The following is a 20,570-nucleotide window of genomic DNA, read 5'->3' as shown; positions in this document are numbered from 1 at the left end:
ACACACTATATTTGTGCCCTCAATTAAATTTCCTGTGTGTGACGACCTAAGATTTGCACCTATTGTTAATTTTTTAATACATTCTTATTAAAAACACACAAAAAATTAATTGAACTACATTGGTTCCATGTAAAATTCTGAGTGTGCTGGGACTCCACACCTTTCTATAGCATGGTACAGTAGTTAGGATTTACAGCCTTTTGTACCAGCATATGTTTTATCTATGTTTTGCCCAGCTCGCATAGCGTTTCTACAACATATACATGATTTTTGTGGCTTTAGATTCAAAGTTTCAGTCAGTCATCCAAATGGTTTAGGTGAAGATGATTAATGCCACAACAATAATTGCCCTCTTAAAAAAAAACAAATCTGTTACCCACACAAGTTACAGATCGGCAATAACCAAGCACACCAAAAACCCAAAGCTCAAGTCCATGCAAAAAGTCATTTAAATGACTACCTCATCCACGCATCTGTGACCTTTTTTGCATTGAGTTGAGCGTTTGATTTTTGTGTGCCTGGCTTTTGCTGATCTATTCGTTGTGTTTCTTGACCAGATTCTTTTTTGCCTTAGCATCCAGGTTTACTATGCTTTAACCCTTTAAACCTCCTGTTGGGGGGCATCCCAAGTGGTTGGTTCTGAGACTCTTTTTGTGCATTCCACAAAAGTTGCAGACAGCAATGGTTGCAAAAAGAACAACCATTCTGATCTATTGCCTACATTATTTTTATATAAATGTCAATTATTTTATTGTCTAATCAAATATCACATTCTAATGTTCAGACTTAAAAAAATAAAGTTATGTTGGGTAAAAAATAAATAAACAAACAGAAATACTCCACCAAATAGTAAAAAAAAAACGCTTGTGGTACATTTGCATGTTTCAGATGAGTCAGTGAAGTTGATGTTCTTAAACATACTTGAGTAGACCAGCATCAGAGTTCTTCTTAGATACTGTTCATCATTACCAATCAAGACATAAAATGGAAGTAAACTTTAAGGTTCTGAACAAGGACTGAGACATCATTAAAATCTATTAGAACACTGATGTTAAAAATGGATGCGACATGACAGGCTTACTTCTTTGTTATGCTTCTCATTAGAGCACCTGTGTAAAGTGAACTGATATGTTCCCATGGTGGAAAACAGAACATAAACAATACTTCTGTACATTTTTATTACAAAATATGCTATAATTATTAAGAGCCTAAAATACATTTAAAGAAAAATGATAAAACTTTTTAGAAAAGGCTTTTGTATAATCTTGGATAGTGGCGCCAACGATTTCACTTTCTTCGTAAAGTCAAACATTCTGAAGTTTGCTGAAATAGAAAAAAAAATATTTATCACAGTACCTTCCAACGCATGAAAATAAACTATCCCAACATCCCATATTATGTATACATACATCTGTTTCTTCACTTTGAAAATGCAAAGTATGCTGGGCCACACTTAGATAATTTGTGCTATGTCATGTGTCATGGAAAATCACATTCTACTTGGAATAAGTGGAGTCTTTTGTAATAAATCAAATGGTGCAAAAAAATATGCATATTTTTTTTTTTAAAGCCACAAACAATTTGTATGGGTGTAATGGTAAATTATTAAATTAAAAAATTCAGATCGAGTTATAAAATATATGAATGGAATACACATTCTTGCATGAAGGGGTTACCTGTCTTCAGCCGTTTTGCTGGAGGGATAATAGACCTTAAAGGAAAATCCACTTCTTGGAAATGATCCCTGCGGTTACACAATTGCAGATAAAAAAAAAAAATCAACATTTTGACAATTAATGTGTTACTTCCTTCACTCTGAGGAGTTTGTCATAAAACCTACTTGGCCGTGTGTTGCAAACAGAGGCCCCGATTCTATAGTATTGGCTGTAAAGCCGTTTAACTGCGCTGGAAAAGGTTTTAGTTCCATTTATTTGAATGGAGCTGTGTTTTCTTTGCAGAGAGGGAGAGGGAGCAGGCACACTAGGGTCTTGTGAGACAAATAAAGAAGGTTCAACAAAAATCAACGTTTTGGTCCTCACTGGAGCCTTTCAAACCCTTTTTTATTTTTTATCACAAGACCCGTGTCCATGCTTCTTCTCTGTTTGTACTACTTTTTCTTGCAGATTGGACCCAGGCAGTTTATGAACTACAGTACTTACAAGGACACATTTTATTGTTTGGGTAAAATGTTATATCTACAACATAACGCCAGTGCTGCAGGGGCACCGCTGTTACTGAAACGCCGCAAATAAGTTGTGGTTAAACATAATTTAAAGAAAAATAAAAGGAATTTGCCAATGGAAGAAACAAATCTTACAGGATTTATGGTGAGACATTCTGTGTTCAGGATGGAGAACGGGTCGTATTTGTCAGCGACGACCACTAAATCAGGTAGAGGGTACAATCTCAAAGCGTAATCGTATGCCCAATACACAGGGCTGACAAACAGCGGGAGGGGAGTCAGGTGGCCCTGTGATAGGATGGTTTTCACAAACTAAAAGAAAAAAGGGTTATTGCTTATAAGTACACGTGTAGAAACGTATCAGGACAGAAGTCTTACTGTTCTCACATTCTGAAATAAACGTCTGAACAGGTTTTTCCGACCACGTGGAAGTGTCAACTGGTGTGGATCTTTATGTAACTGCGTATTTGTATTGTTTTATAGGTTTAGAACACACACACACACACACACACACACACACACACGCTCTTCAACCAGTTTCTCTGAAGGGCCAGATCAGAAAACACTTAGGAGTGGAAGGGCCACAAGCTTATTGTAATGTCATTTTAGATTTATTTAAATCTTGAAAATGATTACATTTTGCAAGTATGCATTACATCTGTACCATCTATACATTACTTTAATTCAGGGGTGCTCAACTCGTCCTCAAGCCCCACCAACAGGTCAGGTTTTCAGGATATCCCAGCTTCCGCGCAGGTGGCTCAGTCGAAGATTAGGCCACCTATGCTGAAGCAGGGATATCCGCAATACCTGGCCTGTTGAGGCGCGCACGGCGTGAGGACTGGAGTTGAGCACCCCTGCTTTAACTAACAAGTGTGTGTGAAAAATAGCCTTTTCTCCTGCTCACTTCATACTAGTTGCATGGGCGGCAGCCTCTCCAACGTGTAGCCTGCAGGCCGCCAGCTGAAGAGCCGTGGTATACGTATAGCAATTAATCATGCTTACCCACAGATATCCATATACGATCAATTCTTTTAAATACAGTATAGGAGAGATTACATTTTGTGTGGCAGTTGGCTCTGAACCTGTTAACTGTATATGGCTAGGCCATCACATTTAAATGAAGCCTTTCACTTGCACCATATATACCCAAAGTACAAAACCTACATGAAAAATGTCCAATTACACAGACACATTGCAGTATATTGCAGTCTCGTTGTACTGCAATAAACATTAAACTTACGTGGCTAGGAATATCCAGACTGCTGCTGGGAAAACGAACACAATTTCTGCACATTTTATTTACTAAATCTTCACGGAATACAACCATTTCTTGTGTACAGTATTGAATTCTGAAACATGGGAAAAAAGGAAAGCAAAAATCAGTGACACATTTGTACAATATTACTTGCCCCATCCAATTATACCATCAATGTTTAGAGCACTTGAAATGCGAATAATCAAGAAAGCATACCTGCAAGGATTTGTAGTAAAAATAGAGAAGGGTATTCGCTGGCGGAATGCCTCTGTAATGTGCTCTGCGATTGGTGGTCTATAATAAATATTTATTAATGAACGGTGAACTTAGATGCATTAAAGTGAAAATAAGTATGCAGTAAAAAAACATTTTTTAAACTCTTAAAATGTATACAATTCGTACACACGTAAAGTTGAAGAACTCCACAATGTAACATGATCAATAAAAATTTTAAGCAATGTTTACCAACTTTAAAAAATTAGACCTACAGGTCTTTCTGGCAGTGAATCAGTTAATGCACAAAAGGCAGAAACCAAAAAGGACCGGACACATTCCAGCTGTACTTCTGTTGGGTTTATGATGTTCAGAAGAATTGTATAGGGCCACTAATAAGGATTCCGATCATACACACCACTAACTTACCTAGGTAATATGAAACCAGGACCAGGATCTTCAGGGCCCGGCACAAACACAAATCGGCTGCTGTCAATATAAAAATTGGCAGATTTGTTGTTTCCATTATGGGATGAGAAATATCAGCCATTACCTAAAATTCAACATGCAGCATTGTGCAGTACCATGCAACCATCTCGCAAAGCAATGCGTGGCAGTCACCTCTGGCAGCCAGAAAGTTAAGATTGCTTTATATTTGTATCCCCCCCACCCATCTGCCCAAATCCTACTTAAAAAAAAATAAAAAATTCTATAGCTGTAGCTGTATTTAAAACCATTATAAGCTAAACATGTGTTGCAGCAACATTACTCAAGGTCCTGCATTTGGATGGAACGTGCTTGCTTTTCTGCTATGGCCATGTTGCTTGAATTACAACCTCTTACAAAAAGCAGCATTTGTTGAATAAAACAACAGAGCAACGTGCCTGTAGGCCTACAAGTAAATACTTATGTATTGTATGTGCTTGCTATCAGTGACTGTCCCTGTAAAATAAACTGGCATACCGGAGGCCGATACCTATTGTTACACCTCACAAGCATTAACAGATTAAGCATTTTTGCCATGGTACCTTTTTTGTATATTCGGATATTCACATATAACGTCCGCAAGATTCTTGAAGGAGTCTGGAAATAAAAAAATTAAGTGTTTTAATTTACAAATAGGAACGGAGTAAGACTTATCAACTATGTTTCTAATGTTCTCATTGCCAAAAGGCTCAAATGCACAATGAGAATTGGAGACCTGTAGTCTTAAATGGAAATGATTGGAATACATTACTACCCAAGGAAAACTCCTAACCTCTGCATAGCCATGTGGGGCCTCACAATGCATTACCCTGTAAGTAGATGCATCTACAGCAGGGGTGGCCAACTCCAGTCCTCAAGGGCCACCAACAGGCCAGGTATTAGGGATATCCCTGCTTCAGTACAGGTGGCTCAGTCATTACGACTGAGCCACTTGTGCTGAAGCAGGGATATACTTAAAACCTGACCTGTTGGTGGCCACTGAGGATTAGAGTTAACAATCCATGATCTACAGGGTATACACACTAAAAGGCAGTGTGTGTATTTACTTTCATCTCCGTGTCTTAGTGTGGACAGGGTGTGTGGGTAATGTGTGTGTACAGTATATGTACACACACACACGTACCGGTACAGGTTATCGCACCTGTAACGGCGTTAATTCCCATCCAACTCGATGGTAATTGACTCCAGAACAGGTGCGGGAACCCGAACTGGCACTTGAAGCAAGTGCCCCATAGTAAGCAACAGCTTATTCATGTAATCTTCATTAGTGTGATTCTGCACTTTTCATCTTAAAACATGTGCAAAAACAGCCATTATTTCCACATTCCCACAATGAATTATAGTTTCCTGGTTACAGTAGCCAAGCTTTCTAAAAGACCCAAACCGCCTCTATACAGTATGAATAGGTATAAACCTTTCAGTGACGTCACTTGATTTTTTCCATACGGAGCTGAAGAGAAGTTTCCGCAAAAGATAAAGCAGGTTGGAGGCGCGGTGGAGTAACCTGGAACCGACAGAGAAGCTACCATTACAGCACGTCAAATATTGCAGGGCAGTAATTGCATTATATGTATGTCTTTATTTACATAGCGCTTCACTATAGTAATACACGTGACAATCATAAATAACAAATAATACAAACAGATGACGGGAATAAGTGCTTTAGACATAAAAGTAACATTAAGGAAGAGGAGTCCCTGCCCCGAGGAGCTTACAGTCTAATTGGTAAGTAGGAAGAACGTACAGAGACAGTAGGAGGGCGTTCTGGTAAGTGCGTCTGCAGGGGGCCAAGCTTTATGTATCATGTGTATAGTATTAGCCACGGTGCTATTCATATGCTTCTTTAAGCAAGTGTGTCTTAAGGTGGGTCTTAAAGCTGGATAGAGAGGGTGCTAGTCGGGTATTGAGGGGAAGGGCATTCCAGAGGTGTGGGGCAGTCAGTGAGAAAGGTTTATAGCACAATACACAATATTTTAAGTACAACAGCAATGATCAAAGTCAACTGCTATTGACTCAATTTAGCCAACGCTGTTTTGTGCCCACAGAATCAGTCAGCGCTTAGTACATGGGAATAGAAAAAGAAGCAAGCTCTCATAGTGCATTACCACGAGAATTATTTAGTGAGAAGGCAGTAGATGCACTTACAGCAAATACATGAATTTAAAACATTGAGGTATAAAAACCCGTCAGGAATCGCCATGGTAGCCAGACCCTCATAGGAAAGCACAGTTGGGCTGATGGTATCGGTGCCGGAAAGTAGTGTCGCAGTCACTGCAGCGGTGAAGGCTCCCACTCCGGAAGGCAGTTGCTGTACATGCATCTATTACCTTCTATTCACTAAATCATGCTATTGGTAATGCATTATGAGAGTCTGCGCGTGTCTCTTTCTATTCTCAGTCCCTGATGTTGAGCCATCTACTTTGATCAGCAGCAACTCTTTCCCATTACAATTGATTGACACCAATATATTGAACTGTTTTACATATTGTATACTATTCACTTTAATATTAATGTTATCACTCACAACATTAGTTTAGAGAGCACTATATTTGTTTTATCTCACAGTGCTTAGTACAAGTGACATGTATGAATATTCATTCTTTAGTATATATAGCACCAACAATGTACACAAAGCTTTACAATACAGGGATTGATGAGGCTACATAAAGATAAGCACAGGTTTAGACATTAGTAACATGGAAATCTTATCCGGAAGAATTTACACCAAGTGTTAAACTAAAATAAACTAATCTGATGACACAACCTTTCAAAACAATCATGCTTAGTTTGCCATTTCAGTTTTTGTGAATGTGTAAAAATGTAATTGAAACAAATCCGATATCCAAGCGAGTCACAGTATAAGGAGGGTATCATTCCTAGCAAAGTGGCACGTCAAGGAAGTACTTCGGGGTCCTGAAATGTGCAGCACAGGAGAAGATCTTGGGTATGAAAAGCAGAAAATCATTAGGGCGTCAAAAGCGTGGTTTGATCGTCCATAAAACACTGCCAAATACCTGAAAACATCGTGTGAAGTTTTTCCATCACTTCCACTTGATCCAGCCACACATCGGACAAAAACACAAACATGGCATCCTCATTCTCCTCCTCTAGCTGCTTTAATTTAACCGAAGCTTTCACCGATGTGGAAGAAGGGCCGCCAAAAAAATTCACGTTGCCATAATAGGCCCTGAAAAAGGAAAAAACGTCAAAAGGCGGATTTTCAGTTAACACCTGAAATGCTGCTGACACTTCTAATTGCTTTGCTGCATATCTGAAGCCGTTCTAGACCTGGCCATTTGCAAAATGGTCCACGTTAACTTCAATTTGTAAAGGTGTTGCCAATGCAGGTAGAAGTCACTTGGGAATTAATTGTGCCTTGGCTGGTCATTAGAGATGTGCAAAAGATCCATAGGAGGCGGCAAGCCATGCAAGATGTTGCCTTCGTTACCGACGAACCCTTTTACGACCTTGTCAGAGTTTGCAAATGATTTGCCCACCATGTCGCTTAATTTGCTACATTCACTAAAAAACACTATATTTGCTTAATGCCTAGGCCAGGAGTGGCACACTCCAGTCCTCAAGGGCCACCGACAGGTCAGGTTTTCAGGACATCCAAGCTTCAGAACAGGTGGCCAATCAGTTCCAGCATCAGAAGGGCCACCTGTGCTGAAGCAGGGATATCCTGAAAACTTGACCCGATGGCCTTGAGGACTGGAGTGGCCCACCCCTGGCCTAGACTGACACACACACACACACACACACACACACACACACACACACACACACTTTAGCAGAAAGCTGGCAAACTCCAATACAAATTTTGTAACATTATTAGCACTTTCAGGGTTAGCAAAATGTTTCTCAAAGTAAGAAAAAAAAAAATATGTTGCGACTCAATTTTGAATAGTATTGCACTTAGAATGCTGATTGTCTTTTTTTCCTACCCCGCTTAGTGCCCCAACATGCATCTAGAAACTTTTGTACTTCCTTTATAAACACAGAATTAGTCAGGGGTACAAAGCAGTAGTGGTCATTAGGAAATATTTTCTTTTGCCTCTCCAACGTGAGGAATGTATTCGACATTAACTGCGCTACAGAGAACAAGTCAAATATATTCCACTGATATACTGCTCCGTCACCACAGAATATCATGTTCAATATGTGCTTCAAATCCTACGCCGTCATTTCAACCAGCAATGTAGCTGCACTTTGCAATTGGACTTAAGTTTTCTGTGTTACTCTAATATAATGCATTTGAACCTGCTCACCTGACATTCTGTGATGTTTAGGTATTACTGGCTCTGCACTTCTTTAACCCAGGCTGTGCTGAAAAGCTGTGTAATGCGGCCGGCATAAGCTTACAGGGGGTCCATGTTAAAATAGATTTGAGGCAAAAAGGTGACACGGTGTGCCTTTGCATGCCATTTCCCAGAATCCCTTGCTGCAGTGTAAGCTAGGAGATAATGTGGAAGGGCAGGGTTGCTGACCTATCTGACGTGAATGTGCTCACAAGTGATATTTTTATTTGACGTTTAGGTAGAAGGGATTTGTATTTTGCATCATAATAATGATCAAGTCGGCAATATACATGTTGGACTCACCTGGTAGTGCTAGAAGGCTCTGTGGGTGGAAACCCAAAAGCGTTGATGTGAAAAGTTTTATCTTCGTACCAACCTGAACAAAACAAAAATAACTTGTCAGATGTCTTAATGCGTGCGTGTTGTGGCAGAGGCGCAAATTACGCTCTGCATTGCAGCCTGTTTGGCCACAGTGGAAGACTAACATCATTGGGATACTTTGTATAAAATGGGTGATCTAGAGGCAATTTTTTTTTGTATTACTGATGTTCATTAATAAAGCACCAAGCAGTCGGTTTTCTGTAATAAAATTGGAAATTCAACCCTTTGGGTTTTTCCAATACAACCCTTGTAAAACAAAGATCAATAGTTTCTATTAATAGGGTTAACCCACGTTTCGGAGAGGGCGACAAGGCCAAACAGCATCAGCTTATGCAATAACAGGGTGTCTTCCACATGGGATTCCTGGAACTTCAGATGCCTTATATAATTGTAAAAGCAATATCAATCCCTGAATAGAAAACATTGGGTTGTTCTCTTTTTATATGGGACAGAACGTGTGAAATATAACTAAACTGGAGTATGTAAAAGGTGGCGGTTTTGACCAAGACAGAATTTTTAATTTCTGAAAGTTTAGTGTATAAGCAGCCCGAGTTTTGTTGAAAACACACTGGTCATAACCCACATAAATATAATAAACAAAAGTGCCATACGACCTGCCTGTGAAAATGTATTGATTTGCTTTGTATTCGTCATATTACAATGATGGTGTTTAATGAACGGTTGGTTTGTTGTGCTGACATTATACTGAAGTCAAAATAGAAAATGAATATCTTACCTTCTGCTAAAACAAAACAGGACTCTGTATATAAACCGCTGTGGAACTGGTGAACCCAAGCTAAGGAAAGCGGGAAATTCTACAATTCGGTTTTAGATCAAGCCATTTGTTCAAATTAACGAGGCATTTCAGTCAATTAATTTGAAAATTGGGTTATCAACGTTATGAAGTGTCTTAAGGTGCTGGCTTGTTACTTGGGAAAGTTACGTTAACCAAGTCTTAATCAAATGCTAAAAGTGTGAGGAGGAAGCGACATGATCTACAAGGTTGTGTCGCCAGCTTCAGGCACGGTGCCAATTCTAATTCCACCAGTTCAAGCCCTTGTTATTGAGCTTTGCAGGACACTATTCACCTATAACCATATCGCTGTCAAGGGTACTGTAACTGCCCCCTGGCAGCGAGAGTGTTAATATTCAACAAGGTCTCAACATTTCCGCTGCACATGTGTCTATAAGACACATGGTGTGGTGCATACATTGGATCATGCCACATGAACAACCCCAGACAGCAAAGCACCCAAAAATGGTTACCAAAATACTCAAAATGAACAGGAAGGATTAGATAAGTTGCGGGGAGATATATGGGGAAAATATCCCAAAAGGATATTGCTTTGCTGAGATCCAGCTGCACGGCTCCAGTGGGATCTTCCAGGAAATATTTGCCCTTGGGTGAAAAGAAACATTGCAGTCATACTGAATAAATGGAAGCGCTAGCAAGTGCCAACATTGTGTAACAAGGCTTCAGGCTGCAAGAGAAAATAAAAAGAAAAAGTCCTGCCACGTAATATTGTCCCTAAAATGTCTCAACATAAGAGCCCATCATACAGTGGCCCACAAGCCATTAAAACAGTAATGCCTGATTTTAGGCAAGTACAATTCCCTTTAACAGTCCGCATGTTAACAAATTTTAGGCCAACAGAACACAGATCATTTTAAGATCTTTATAAAGTGAAAGTGTAGCTTTGCCAATCACGCAGTGGTATGTAGTATCATCCAACTATCTATATCCAATGTGCTACAAAAACAGCCTGAACGTAAGATACAGAGTTGTGTAAGGGAACGTAGCGTGTGTCTCTCAGAGTAGAAGATCGGATTAACAAGCACATAGTACAGATCTCATAATTTGCTTGACTTTAATCATAATCTTGCAAATGACAGAAAAATCTGTATTATGAAAGTTCTCTACCTCCAGCGAAAGGCTAATTTCTGAAGACACCTCAGTGACCCCGTCTGAGTGTGCGCTCAGATTTTCTCATTTAATAGCATGTTACAGGTCTACTCTACATACTGAAACCATTGGGAACACGAGACAAGAATTACTACACAGATGTTAAGTCTGCAAGTTTATTAATGTAAGGTTTAAAAACTTGCTTTAGGACACAAATTAACTTGTGTGTGGGAAATGCCCTGTTTGTACTCTTTGCAGGGGAGACGACAGGGACCGATGTTAGTACGTAGGATAAGACGGCGTTAGTGAGATTTTTGCTTCTATCATTCCTTGACATCCTCGCCATAGAATTTACCAGTTCCCATATTGAGGACATTTAGGTGACAGAAATAATTTTACAATGAAATGTACCCCCCCTCCCAATATATTGACAGACACTGCAAGTTGCCTACCTCTTTCAGCTGCGTTATCATCCCGAGAACAATCACTTCTCCGACTTTAGCGGTGCTGCCCAGAAGGGTTTCCACTGTTTTAAGCTGAAATTGAGAAGTGTGAGGACACGGCAGGGTTCCACCCAGGAGGCTGCTGTGCTATTATGCTGATCAGCTAAGAGACCAAGTAATTCCTGATACTCCATCTCCATGCAAATGCTTAGAGTCTCACATTCATTCCGCCAACGAGAATGCACTCACAGCACAGTCTATGAATACACGAACATGCAAGAGTAGCCAGACTCATTCCACAGGGGTTTGCATAAGGATAGCCGAGGCAGAAAGCGCAGAAAATAATTAGTTACAATATCCAGCTAATTTACATGACTACTTTCTACAAGCTCCAAGGTATATACAGAATTCAGACAGAACACCACCTTCCCCCATATTTAATTATTACTGTTTTATAGTGTTCATTTCTCTTTCTGGAAGGAAGAACAATGAAGCCTGCATTATAAAGAAATAAATATACCAGTGTGATGTATGATTTAAACATTGTGTTTTGTTTATGTGATTTACAACCAGGGGAATTGTTGCATGTTTAAGTGACCACAAAGGAGACCATGGAAACAGGTGCAACCTCACCTGGAATTTGCTCCTGCTGTCATCAGGATGGGAACCTATAACAGGTGGTGTGAAGAGCTCATGTCGGTGAGTTCTCTAAGGAAAGAACACCGATTACATCAGAAGAAAAACAGTGTTATACGGTGCGTAAAAGTATCTTGTACGGAAACAGGCCGTTTAAAAAGAATAAAACTCAGTTACACATGCGGGTCAGTTTAGGAATACAGACCAATTGAGAAATGTTAACCCTTCCCTACAAGTGAAGACATATATAGCGCCTTCCAGCAGCAAAGAATAAGTTGCTTATCTTTACAGACAGCAACGCTGGATCAAAAAGATTTAACCCTGGTCTGACCATTTTGACCCAATATCGCACACCATGTATAAAATACAAAGGCTTCCCCTTCCTTCCATTTTTTAATTTATTTCCCTCCCCCCCCCCCCCCGATATTGTTGCACCACTTTGTCCATAATATACTTCTGTTATGTGTATTTTTTTTTTGCCAACTCCCCCCCCCCCCCAGTAACGAATAAAAAAGCAGTAACCCCTGCAGTGCTGAAGACACCTGTGCCACGTGGCAGAACTCTGCATGGCAAGCTCCTGCCAAGGGGATAAAGGACACAAAACAGTAAGATTTAAGAAGGTTGGACTACACCAGTGGTAGCCAACTCCAGTCCTCAAAAGCTACCAACATGTCTGGTTTTCCGGATATCCCTGCTTCAGCACAGGCAGCTTAAAGACTTAAGTCACCTGTGCTGAAGCAGAGATATCCTGAAAAATGTACCTGTTGGTAGCTCTTGAGCACTGGAATTGGACACCCATATAGATGCAAAGATCTTCTAATAATTAATCACTAGTATTTGAAATACGTGACCAGAGGCTGCAGGACAGAACATGGCTCACCTGCTGCAGGATTGTGTATCGCTCACGAAATAACTCTGCCTTGTCTCTGGCACTTCCAAACAGATTGGGTGCAGGGAGGCTGGTCATAGCCAGGCTGTAAAACATACAGAGCAGCAGACATGTAACGTACAACAGACAAGTTATAGCTCAGATAACCCCAGCAATCACATTTTGGGTATACAAATAAAGAAGCTCACGGTGTAGTATAAAGCTTACAATTATAATGTAGTATTCACTGAAATTGTTCCATCTTCTCTATCCATTAGCCCAGAAGGTTCTCAACTCCAGTCCTCAAGACACACCACCCCCCCCCCCCCACGCGAGAAGGGGGGTGGGTGCCAGGGGGTGTTTAGGACTGGAGTTGAGAACACTTGCTTTAGCCTATGTAGTCCTTAGCTATTGTAAGTTGACTTGGGGACCGATTCCTTCCCTTCCGAATTACGAACTGAACTCTATCTGTTTGAAGTCAAATATGTACAACCGCTCAATATCAAACTTTATGATGGTCCGGCTAGAATGAACGCTTTCAATGATTCCTTGAGACAGCGTTCGGAATTTCAGTTTTAAATGTATCCATATGCTGTGCCGTCAGCCATAAAAAAAAGAATCTAGTGAGCTAGATCAGCGATGTTTAATCTTCTCCTTGTGGGAGACCATCAACAATTTAGCAACAGCCAATGGATTAACAAATATAAGAATGCATTTTGATTACATATGAGAGTATCACTTATTACACCCAAACCATGGTCTGTGTGGGATTCTCAAGAGGATTGAAAACGATTGCTAACCAGATGTAGCCAAACATACTATCCCCGGAGCCACTGCTCAAAAAGCAAAAGATAGTAAGGGGATAGTAAGCCTGCGGGGCGTCCAGTCTAGTGAAAGGGACACCCGCTCCACGGAGAGATTTCCACTTGCCCGTGGAAGCCGAGTTCAGGATCCCCCAGCAGTGGGAAAGCTCAAGGTGGCTACATTTGTAGACTATAAGAAGCGGTTTATGAGAACAGGTTTCATTCACGCAGACAAGGAGTGGAAGCCACAGATCTAAGAGGATGGTGAGGCCAAACTGAGAAGTAGTTCCCATTAAGTTAGATTGTTTTTGGAACGTTTATTTCCCACACATGAAGTGCAGTTAATCTATTTCACACAAGTCCATCAGTACTACAGTCCGTTATATTCAAAATGACCAATACAATAATAGTTAGACACTTGTAAAGTTGCGGGTGCTTCCTGAAACGGTAAAGTAACTAGAAATGGTGTGGGCACATGAATAAAGGTGCATAAAGTATTCTGCTACATTGCCGTCTTATTGAGACATTATTTCAGCTATCGGTGGAACCTCTTCAGAACAGTACATGTCTTGCTTTCTGTTCATGCTTATGGGAAAGTCATAATGCTGGGTCCATGGCGACCGCGCGCTCACATCCGAGCGCGTGGTGTCACCCGCGTTTTGTGGCTATGCTGGATGCGATGGGGAGGCGTGTCTGGGGCGTGGCCGTGACGTCACGGAGCTGGTTCGCTCTCATTGGGCGAACCGCTCACGTCACCTGGCCGTTGCACCGTGGAATTAAATTTGATTCCTCGCGCGGACTATGGCCGCGACCATTGCCTTAAGGCATTGCGATCGCGCCACGAGCGCACTCCTCCGCGCAGTCTCGCCAACCATAGTAGAAAATGTAAAGGGGTAAACAATCCTTAACTCAGATGCAACTTACGGGAGAAACTTCTTCCTTTCTGCATTGTAGACATAACGTGGTATGTTAAAAGCTCCAATAATGTTGAAAATATGCTCTCTAGAAAAAGGAAAGTAGCTGAGTTATCAAACAATGAAACAAAGTACTAAGGTCAGGTTTTGTATTCTGCATTCCAGTCCGTCATATAAACAAACAGCTGGTATCATTTGTTTGACAAAATGAAACAGCAAGTTAATATTTAACCCAACAATTACTATCAACACTCCAAAAGGTTCAGTTTCTGCAGTATGTTGCCAACACATTCAATGCTGAAGGGATTAAGCCAGGGGTCTCAAACTCAGTCCTCAAGGGCCAGAAACAAGCCAGGTTTTATGGATATCCCTGCTTTAGCACAGGTGGCTCAATTCTTTGACTTAGCCACTGATTGAACCACCTGTGCTGAAGCAGGGATATCGATAAAAGTCGGCCTGTTGGCGGCCCTTGAGGACCGAGTTTGAGACCCCTGGATTAGGCACCTATACGTAAATTTTTGTTTTTAAAGCAGTAGGCTGCCATAATTGCCTTTTTTTGGTGTGCATTTAAAAAAAAATATTTGGTTTAAAAAAAGGTTTCCTCTGCCTTTCAGGGAATGCTTTTATTCATGGTAACCTCACACGCTAGAGATTAAGATAGTAATGATACTAGCATTATACGAGTAAAACTCATAGGCTTCTGGGGGGGGGGGGGGGGAGATTGCTGCTTTAAATCTGTGGTCTCTCTCTCTCATACAGCTTGAAAAACAGGAGGTTCCTACTGACCTGAACTAGATTGTCAGCTTGTGGGACTCCGCCGGTTTCTAAAATAGTTACTGGTGAAGTAAGCGGCGTTTCCTCACAGGGATTTAAATGGGCGTCCAATAGGAAGCCGCAAATGCGGAGGTTGCGTCTTACTATTGGTCCAAGGGATTGGCGAGATTTGGCAGCCATTTTATTTCCCCTGGAGGGATTTCTCTCACCAGCAAGTATCCTGGGAACAAGGGGGCTCCCCGTAGCGGGAAATCATGCGTTTCAGCTCCAGAGGAACCCCTGGTCCCAATGTTATAAAAAATATGACCAGATAGTTCCATTAAGATCGCTGTCCCAGCCTATAGTTAATGTTTGCTGGCTAAACGATTTGTGTAACAATCAAAATCTCTTCTGCCTTTCCTACCCAATAAAAGAGCAGGGATAACATTAGCCATACATTGTTTCATCACAGGACCGACTGCATTCCTGAACAGCCACTTCCACTGCAGACCGTTCAATCATATTAGTGGACACTAAAAAACATAAGATACATTTCAAATATAAATGGTTGACACTGCATGTTAAAATCAAGAGGGAACTCATGAAACAGTAACACAAACGGAAAACTGATACAGAATTGCAATGTGGCTGGTATTTACCCATTATGATCCTTATACTACCACTGACTATTTATGGGGACACTTTGCAGAAACAGTAGCTACAATGTACTTTTTTTACATTTGTGCCTCTACAGTGCATCATCTTCTCTGCTTTGATTCTAAGCTCTCCTTTACGATCTTGTTTTCTGCATTTATTGCATTATAAATTCCCGGTGTTTTCGCTTTCGTAAAACGTGGGGTACGCGAGATAAATATAAAGACATATATATTCTCTAGTATTTTTAAAGCCCCGTTTACGGCGTATGTTAAGAGATTTAGGCGTATATTCTTTTAACAAAAAGAAATAAATACAGGTAGGAAGACAGCATGGTGTACTCACTGATCGGAGTCTGCAAAGAGATCGCCTGGAGAACAGTATTTTTTTAAATGAAAAATAAAGTACATAAAAACCTTTGTAATGCTTGAGAAAAAAGTTTAAAACATAGAATGGTCTTTGCGGTGTGCTCTTTTTCATGGGGGGTGGGTGGGAGGGAGGGGGGAGATAAAAATGAATCTGTGTATAGTTGGAGTTTACTTAAATTATGCAACTACAGCAATTAAAGTAACAATTCCGGCAATTCTATACCTGGGAGCCATTCTAGTATTTATATTAGCCAAATATGTTCTTGTCTTTACAGTGTTAACCTAATATGGCTACTATAGTGACAATTATGTTCATACAATATGAGTGTTTTAAATTTAGCATTTCTAATAGTTTTTAAAAAACAAGGAGCATCATAATGACATTTAATTTTGCACTAGTGAAAAAAAAAAGTTGTCTCACATACGCCAGGGCACAGCATAATCGTATTTGACGTTTGGACAACGAAATTGGAGAAATGCCAATTTAATGTGTCATTTAGTTTTTTTTCTGTGAAGTTTCTTAACATGGTTCCACTACTGAATATTTTATGACAACGTTTAATGTGATGGGAATTCATTGTCAATCACTTTACAGCATTATAGTTACAAGTTGGTAATCATTTTCCTGCCTTAGATCAGCAATTCTGAATTCATTCTTCACCGCATCTTGTTTTTAGACTATTATGCGGATTAATCACACTAATGGAAGGTAAATGTGACACTTACACGGCTGCTTTTCAACAGCATCGATGATACTATCGATGACATCTTCAAGTTCCACTTCATTAACAGACCTTAGAACTTCACTAAGATACTTGCTGGCCTCTCTGGAAAGAAAGTAACATGTACATGTTGACATAATACAGTACATCACTAAGTTCTCATAACCCTGTGTCTAAAATACCTCTGAGGAACCGTTATCTGGGTCTATTAAAAGTTATTACTACCTGCAGAAAAAAAACCATGAAAGGGAGCGATATATCAAAGTACAGAACACAGACTTTTGTCTTGACAGATTAATCGATTTTCTTTTCGCATCAAATGTAAGGAAGTTACCAAATATAAAAAAAGTTTATGCTACTTTAGCTTTTCCTAATTTTGCTGGACGCAAATACAAGTTAAAGGAGCAAACATTTTTTTTCATATAGGACGTAGGACGTCTCCGAAGCTGACCCCCATTAATTGGAGCTCCAGGGCCTCCCTGCTCCAAGGATCCTTGCCTCCTTAGGCCCAGGCCATGGTGCCTTCGCTCACGCGGAGGCGTGCAGAAGCTGTGACGTCACCCGGGTGAAGCTGGTGCTTTTCCTGTACACGGTGGATGCGCCGTGGGGGGCGTCACGAAGCTGGTTCACCCTCATTGGGCGAACTGCTCATGTGACCTGCGTGTCGCGCCAAGAAATCAGTTTCAACTGATTTCTTACGCAATGAGCGCCCCCTCCTGCCCCGCGGTCTATGTGCGCGATCAATGCATTAAGGCAATCTGATCGCGCCTCGCACGGTCTCCGACACCATTGACCCAGCCTTAGGGGGTGCCGGTATCTCCTGCAAGTTTAAAGCTCCCACATCACATGGGCCAACAGAATGCCAAACCTAATAATGTAACTGCCTCCTATTGGCCCGTAGGGTGCAGGAGCTTTGAAAATCCGCTATAATGTCAACCCTGGAGTAGCTACCGGCACCTACTACGGTGCTATCTATGGAAGCAGGAGGTCGCCGAAGCTGAAATTAATGGGGTTCAGCGCCAGCGACCCCCTGCTTCAACCCTATATAAAAAGGAAAAAAAGAACGGCATGGATTGCCTCTTTAAAATAATGACAGGGGAACAGTTTGATACATCTCGTTATAATCTGTGTGCTATGTAACGCCTATTGACACTACCTACTGATAAACATGGAGCACAGATCTTCACACATTGACCCCAAGATGAAAATTACAGTTTGTGCTTCAATTTTGCCTCGATACATCACTCCCAGAATGTGCATGTTGCATTTCCAGAAGTACTGTGGCATGGAGTGTATTTTTGCTCAGTTATTCTAGCCAGTTTTAATTAGCATGAGCTTCCGTTGTTCCTATGCAAAGATCAGCACCAAGCACCACACGTAACGTATAACAAATGTCACACCAAACAACGGGGCTTTTGAACCAGTTCGCAAAAGGTCAGAAAACATTTAGGAGCAGAAGGGCCATGAGCTTATTGTAATTCCATTTTACAAACATAGAAAACTAAAGTATTGTGTGTGTGTATATATATATATATATATATATACACACACATACACACACACATATTTACAATTGAGTTTTAGTGTTAAAAATTGTACTTCACTCCTGATAATTCCACACGAGTTTCTTGGACAGCTGAGAGTGTAAGTGCCAGTTATGTGAAACATACCAGTCTAAACGGTGTTTCAAGGCAATCACCGAGTTTTAGCGTCCCTAGACATCAGTCCTGTCTGACAGTGGACACTGCACTATGATAAAGGATTGTTTTCTTCCAACAACAAAAAAATACATTTATTTCAAATAAAACAGGAATTTTCCAAACACATCTCAGGTAACCTGGTGATAAAAACTGTTAGATAGAAAACCCTTATTTCAAATTATTCAACAACAACAAAAGATAGAGGAAACTGCTTATAAATAAATAAGAAAGCAGCTCTACGGAGTCTCATTCCCCATTGAATAGTGACAGCCTGGAACAGTGTGAGCGGGTTAGGCCTGGCCATTAACCCCTGGAGAGCCAGCGGGGGCTGGCAGCGCATTGCTCTACAAAGCGCGCTCTGTAATGTGTGCTCTGCAATGGGTTATTAGGCTTCCCCTTCATGCAGCCTGTCCCCCGAGCCCCGAGCCTATTACACACTCACGCCCGCAGCAGCAACCCGTGCATTTTGAAGGCCGCAGTCACTTTACTCTTCAGCTTGTCATGTGCTGCCATCTCCAAAACTTCGCGCCAAAAAAAAACCACAACAACCCACAGCTGTTCCGTGACGCCATTTCCGGCCCCCAGAAGAATCCGCGGAAATGCATTGCGCATGCGCGGCGTAGTGCACAGTCGATAGAAAAGCGCGACGTCGTGTGTGTGTGTGTGTGTGTGTGTGTGTGTGTGTGTGTGTGTGTGTGTGTGTGTGTGTGTGTGTGTGTGTGTGTGTGTGTGTGTGTGTGTGTGTGTGTGTGTGTGTGTGTGTGTGTGTGTGTGTGTGTGTGTGTGTGTGTGTGTGTGTGTGTGTGTGTGTGTGTGTGTGTGTGTGTGTGTGTGTCTCAAAATAAATACTTTAATAAAAAAGTTTTTTTTTATAACTTCAGTTTTATTGGAGAAAGCATACATAGTATACAATACAATAGTTGTGTTTGAAATGACAGCTTGTGTACATAACATATAAGTCTACCAATATAGATCAGTTGTACATAGGGGTGGATGTAATAGAATCGTACGGCTTTTCAGTCCCTACTCGGCCGTACGGCGTATAAGTAAATCAAATAGTAATAAAAGTAATAACCGGGGTCTAATCATAGCAACGGAAAAAAAAAAAAAACGGAGGGGAGGGGAGGGGGGGGGCGAGCCGAACCTCGGGCTGATCTTGTGGGTATTAGGAATTATAGTCTCTGTCCGATTGTTTGAGTGTGTGATTGCCTGTTCTGTCCCCCCCAAAAGAGAACGCATCTGTTGATATTAATGCCAGATTGTGGTACTCTCGATCCCCGGGATATCTGTCTGCGCCAGCCATGGCGTCCAGACTTTTAGAAAATTGTCGCCAGTGAGGTTAACTAGACTCGTTAACTTTTCCATCTGGCAGATGAAACAAATGCGATTTCGAATTTTTGGGATGTTTGGTATATCAGGGCGTTTCCATAATGCTGCGATCTCGCATCTCGTCGCGAGTGCAAAGTGTGCAATTAGCTTGGAACTTGCTTTTGATAAGCCCGGTAACGGTCTGTTCAGCAGGAACAGCCACGGGTCAGGGGGAATAGTGAGGTCAAAAACCCTCTGGATCCAATTTCTGATTTCTTCCCATATAGGGGATATTTTTGGGCAAGACCACAGCATGTGTAACAGATCAGCTGATCCGCCACACTGTTTGGGGCACAGTGAGGAGGATCCTGGCATGTATTTAGATAATTTTAGTGGGGTGAGGTACCACCTCATGAGGACCTTATATGCGTTCTCCCTTAGTGTGGTACATATGGAGCTTTTTGCGGAGGCCATATAGATGGCGCTCCATTCCTCGTCTTCCAGGGTGTCCCCTAGGTCTGTTTCCCACCTGGTTCTGTATGAGGGGATCTGTTGTCCCAGGTCTGCAGAACCAACTACTTCCCCGTATATTGTTGATATAAGTCCCTTGGTGTCGGCGTCAGCCCGACAGAGCTTTCCGAATTTTGTCAGAGGGGGGTATGGGGCAAATTTATTATAAA

At 41.2% G+C, this 20,570-nt stretch overlaps 1 protein-coding gene across 3 annotated transcripts; it reads right to left on the bottom strand.

Moving 5' to 3' along the window:
* Nucleotides 1-1,161: 1,161 nt before the first annotated feature.
* POLE2 (DNA polymerase epsilon 2, accessory subunit) lies at nucleotides 1,162-19,170 on the bottom strand. 3 transcript variants are annotated; one of them, XM_075613861.1, is made up of 19 exons: nucleotides 19,025-19,170; nucleotides 16,887-16,987; nucleotides 15,596-15,671; nucleotides 14,396-14,473; nucleotides 12,681-12,774; nucleotides 11,798-11,872; nucleotides 11,174-11,257; nucleotides 10,161-10,217; nucleotides 9,555-9,603; nucleotides 8,741-8,813; nucleotides 7,154-7,326; nucleotides 5,554-5,643; nucleotides 4,682-4,736; nucleotides 4,083-4,142; nucleotides 3,657-3,734; nucleotides 3,426-3,534; nucleotides 2,318-2,494; nucleotides 1,677-1,744; nucleotides 1,162-1,323 (listed from the first exon to the last, which is right to left on the bottom strand). In XM_075613861.1, exons 1-19 carry the CDS (start codon nucleotides 19,093-19,095, stop codon nucleotides 1,305-1,307), a joined length of 1,587 nt encoding a protein of 528 aa, XP_075469976.1. In that variant the 5' UTR covers nucleotides 19,096-19,170; the 3' UTR covers nucleotides 1,162-1,304. The 3 variants fall into 3 exon arrangements, with proteins under 3 accessions (XP_075469976.1, XP_075469977.1, XP_075469978.1); XM_075613862.1 differs by having other exon boundaries at nucleotides 4,083-4,139; XM_075613863.1 differs by lacking the exon at nucleotides 19,025-19,170 and adding an exon at nucleotides 18,553-18,687.
* Between the last annotated feature and the right edge of the window lie 1,400 nt (nucleotides 19,171-20,570).

The sequence above is a fragment of the Ascaphus truei genome, chromosome 9 (assembly GCF_040206685.1).
Source record: "Ascaphus truei isolate aAscTru1 chromosome 9, aAscTru1.hap1, whole genome shotgun sequence".
Classification (NCBI taxonomy): domain Eukaryota; kingdom Metazoa; phylum Chordata; class Amphibia; order Anura; family Ascaphidae; genus Ascaphus; species Ascaphus truei.
This window is presented reverse-complemented; position numbering and strand designations above follow the sequence as displayed.

What these genes read in the sequence shown, in the direction of transcription:
- POLE2 (XM_075613861.1), bottom strand. Translation starts at nt 19,095, where the DNA reads ATGGCAGCACATGACAAGCTGAAGAGTAAAGTGACTGCGGCCTTCAAA. An exon ending in ACAGCAGGAGCAAATTCCAG is followed by an intron (nt 11,258 to 11,797) that starts GTGAGGTTGCAC and finishes TCTCAATTTCAG; the next exon opens with CTTAAAACAGTGGAAACCCT. An exon ending in ACTTCACACGATGTTTTCAG is followed by an intron (nt 5,644 to 7,153) that starts GTATTTGGCAGT and finishes TGTCGGTTCCAG; the next exon opens with GTTACTCCACCGCGCCTCCA.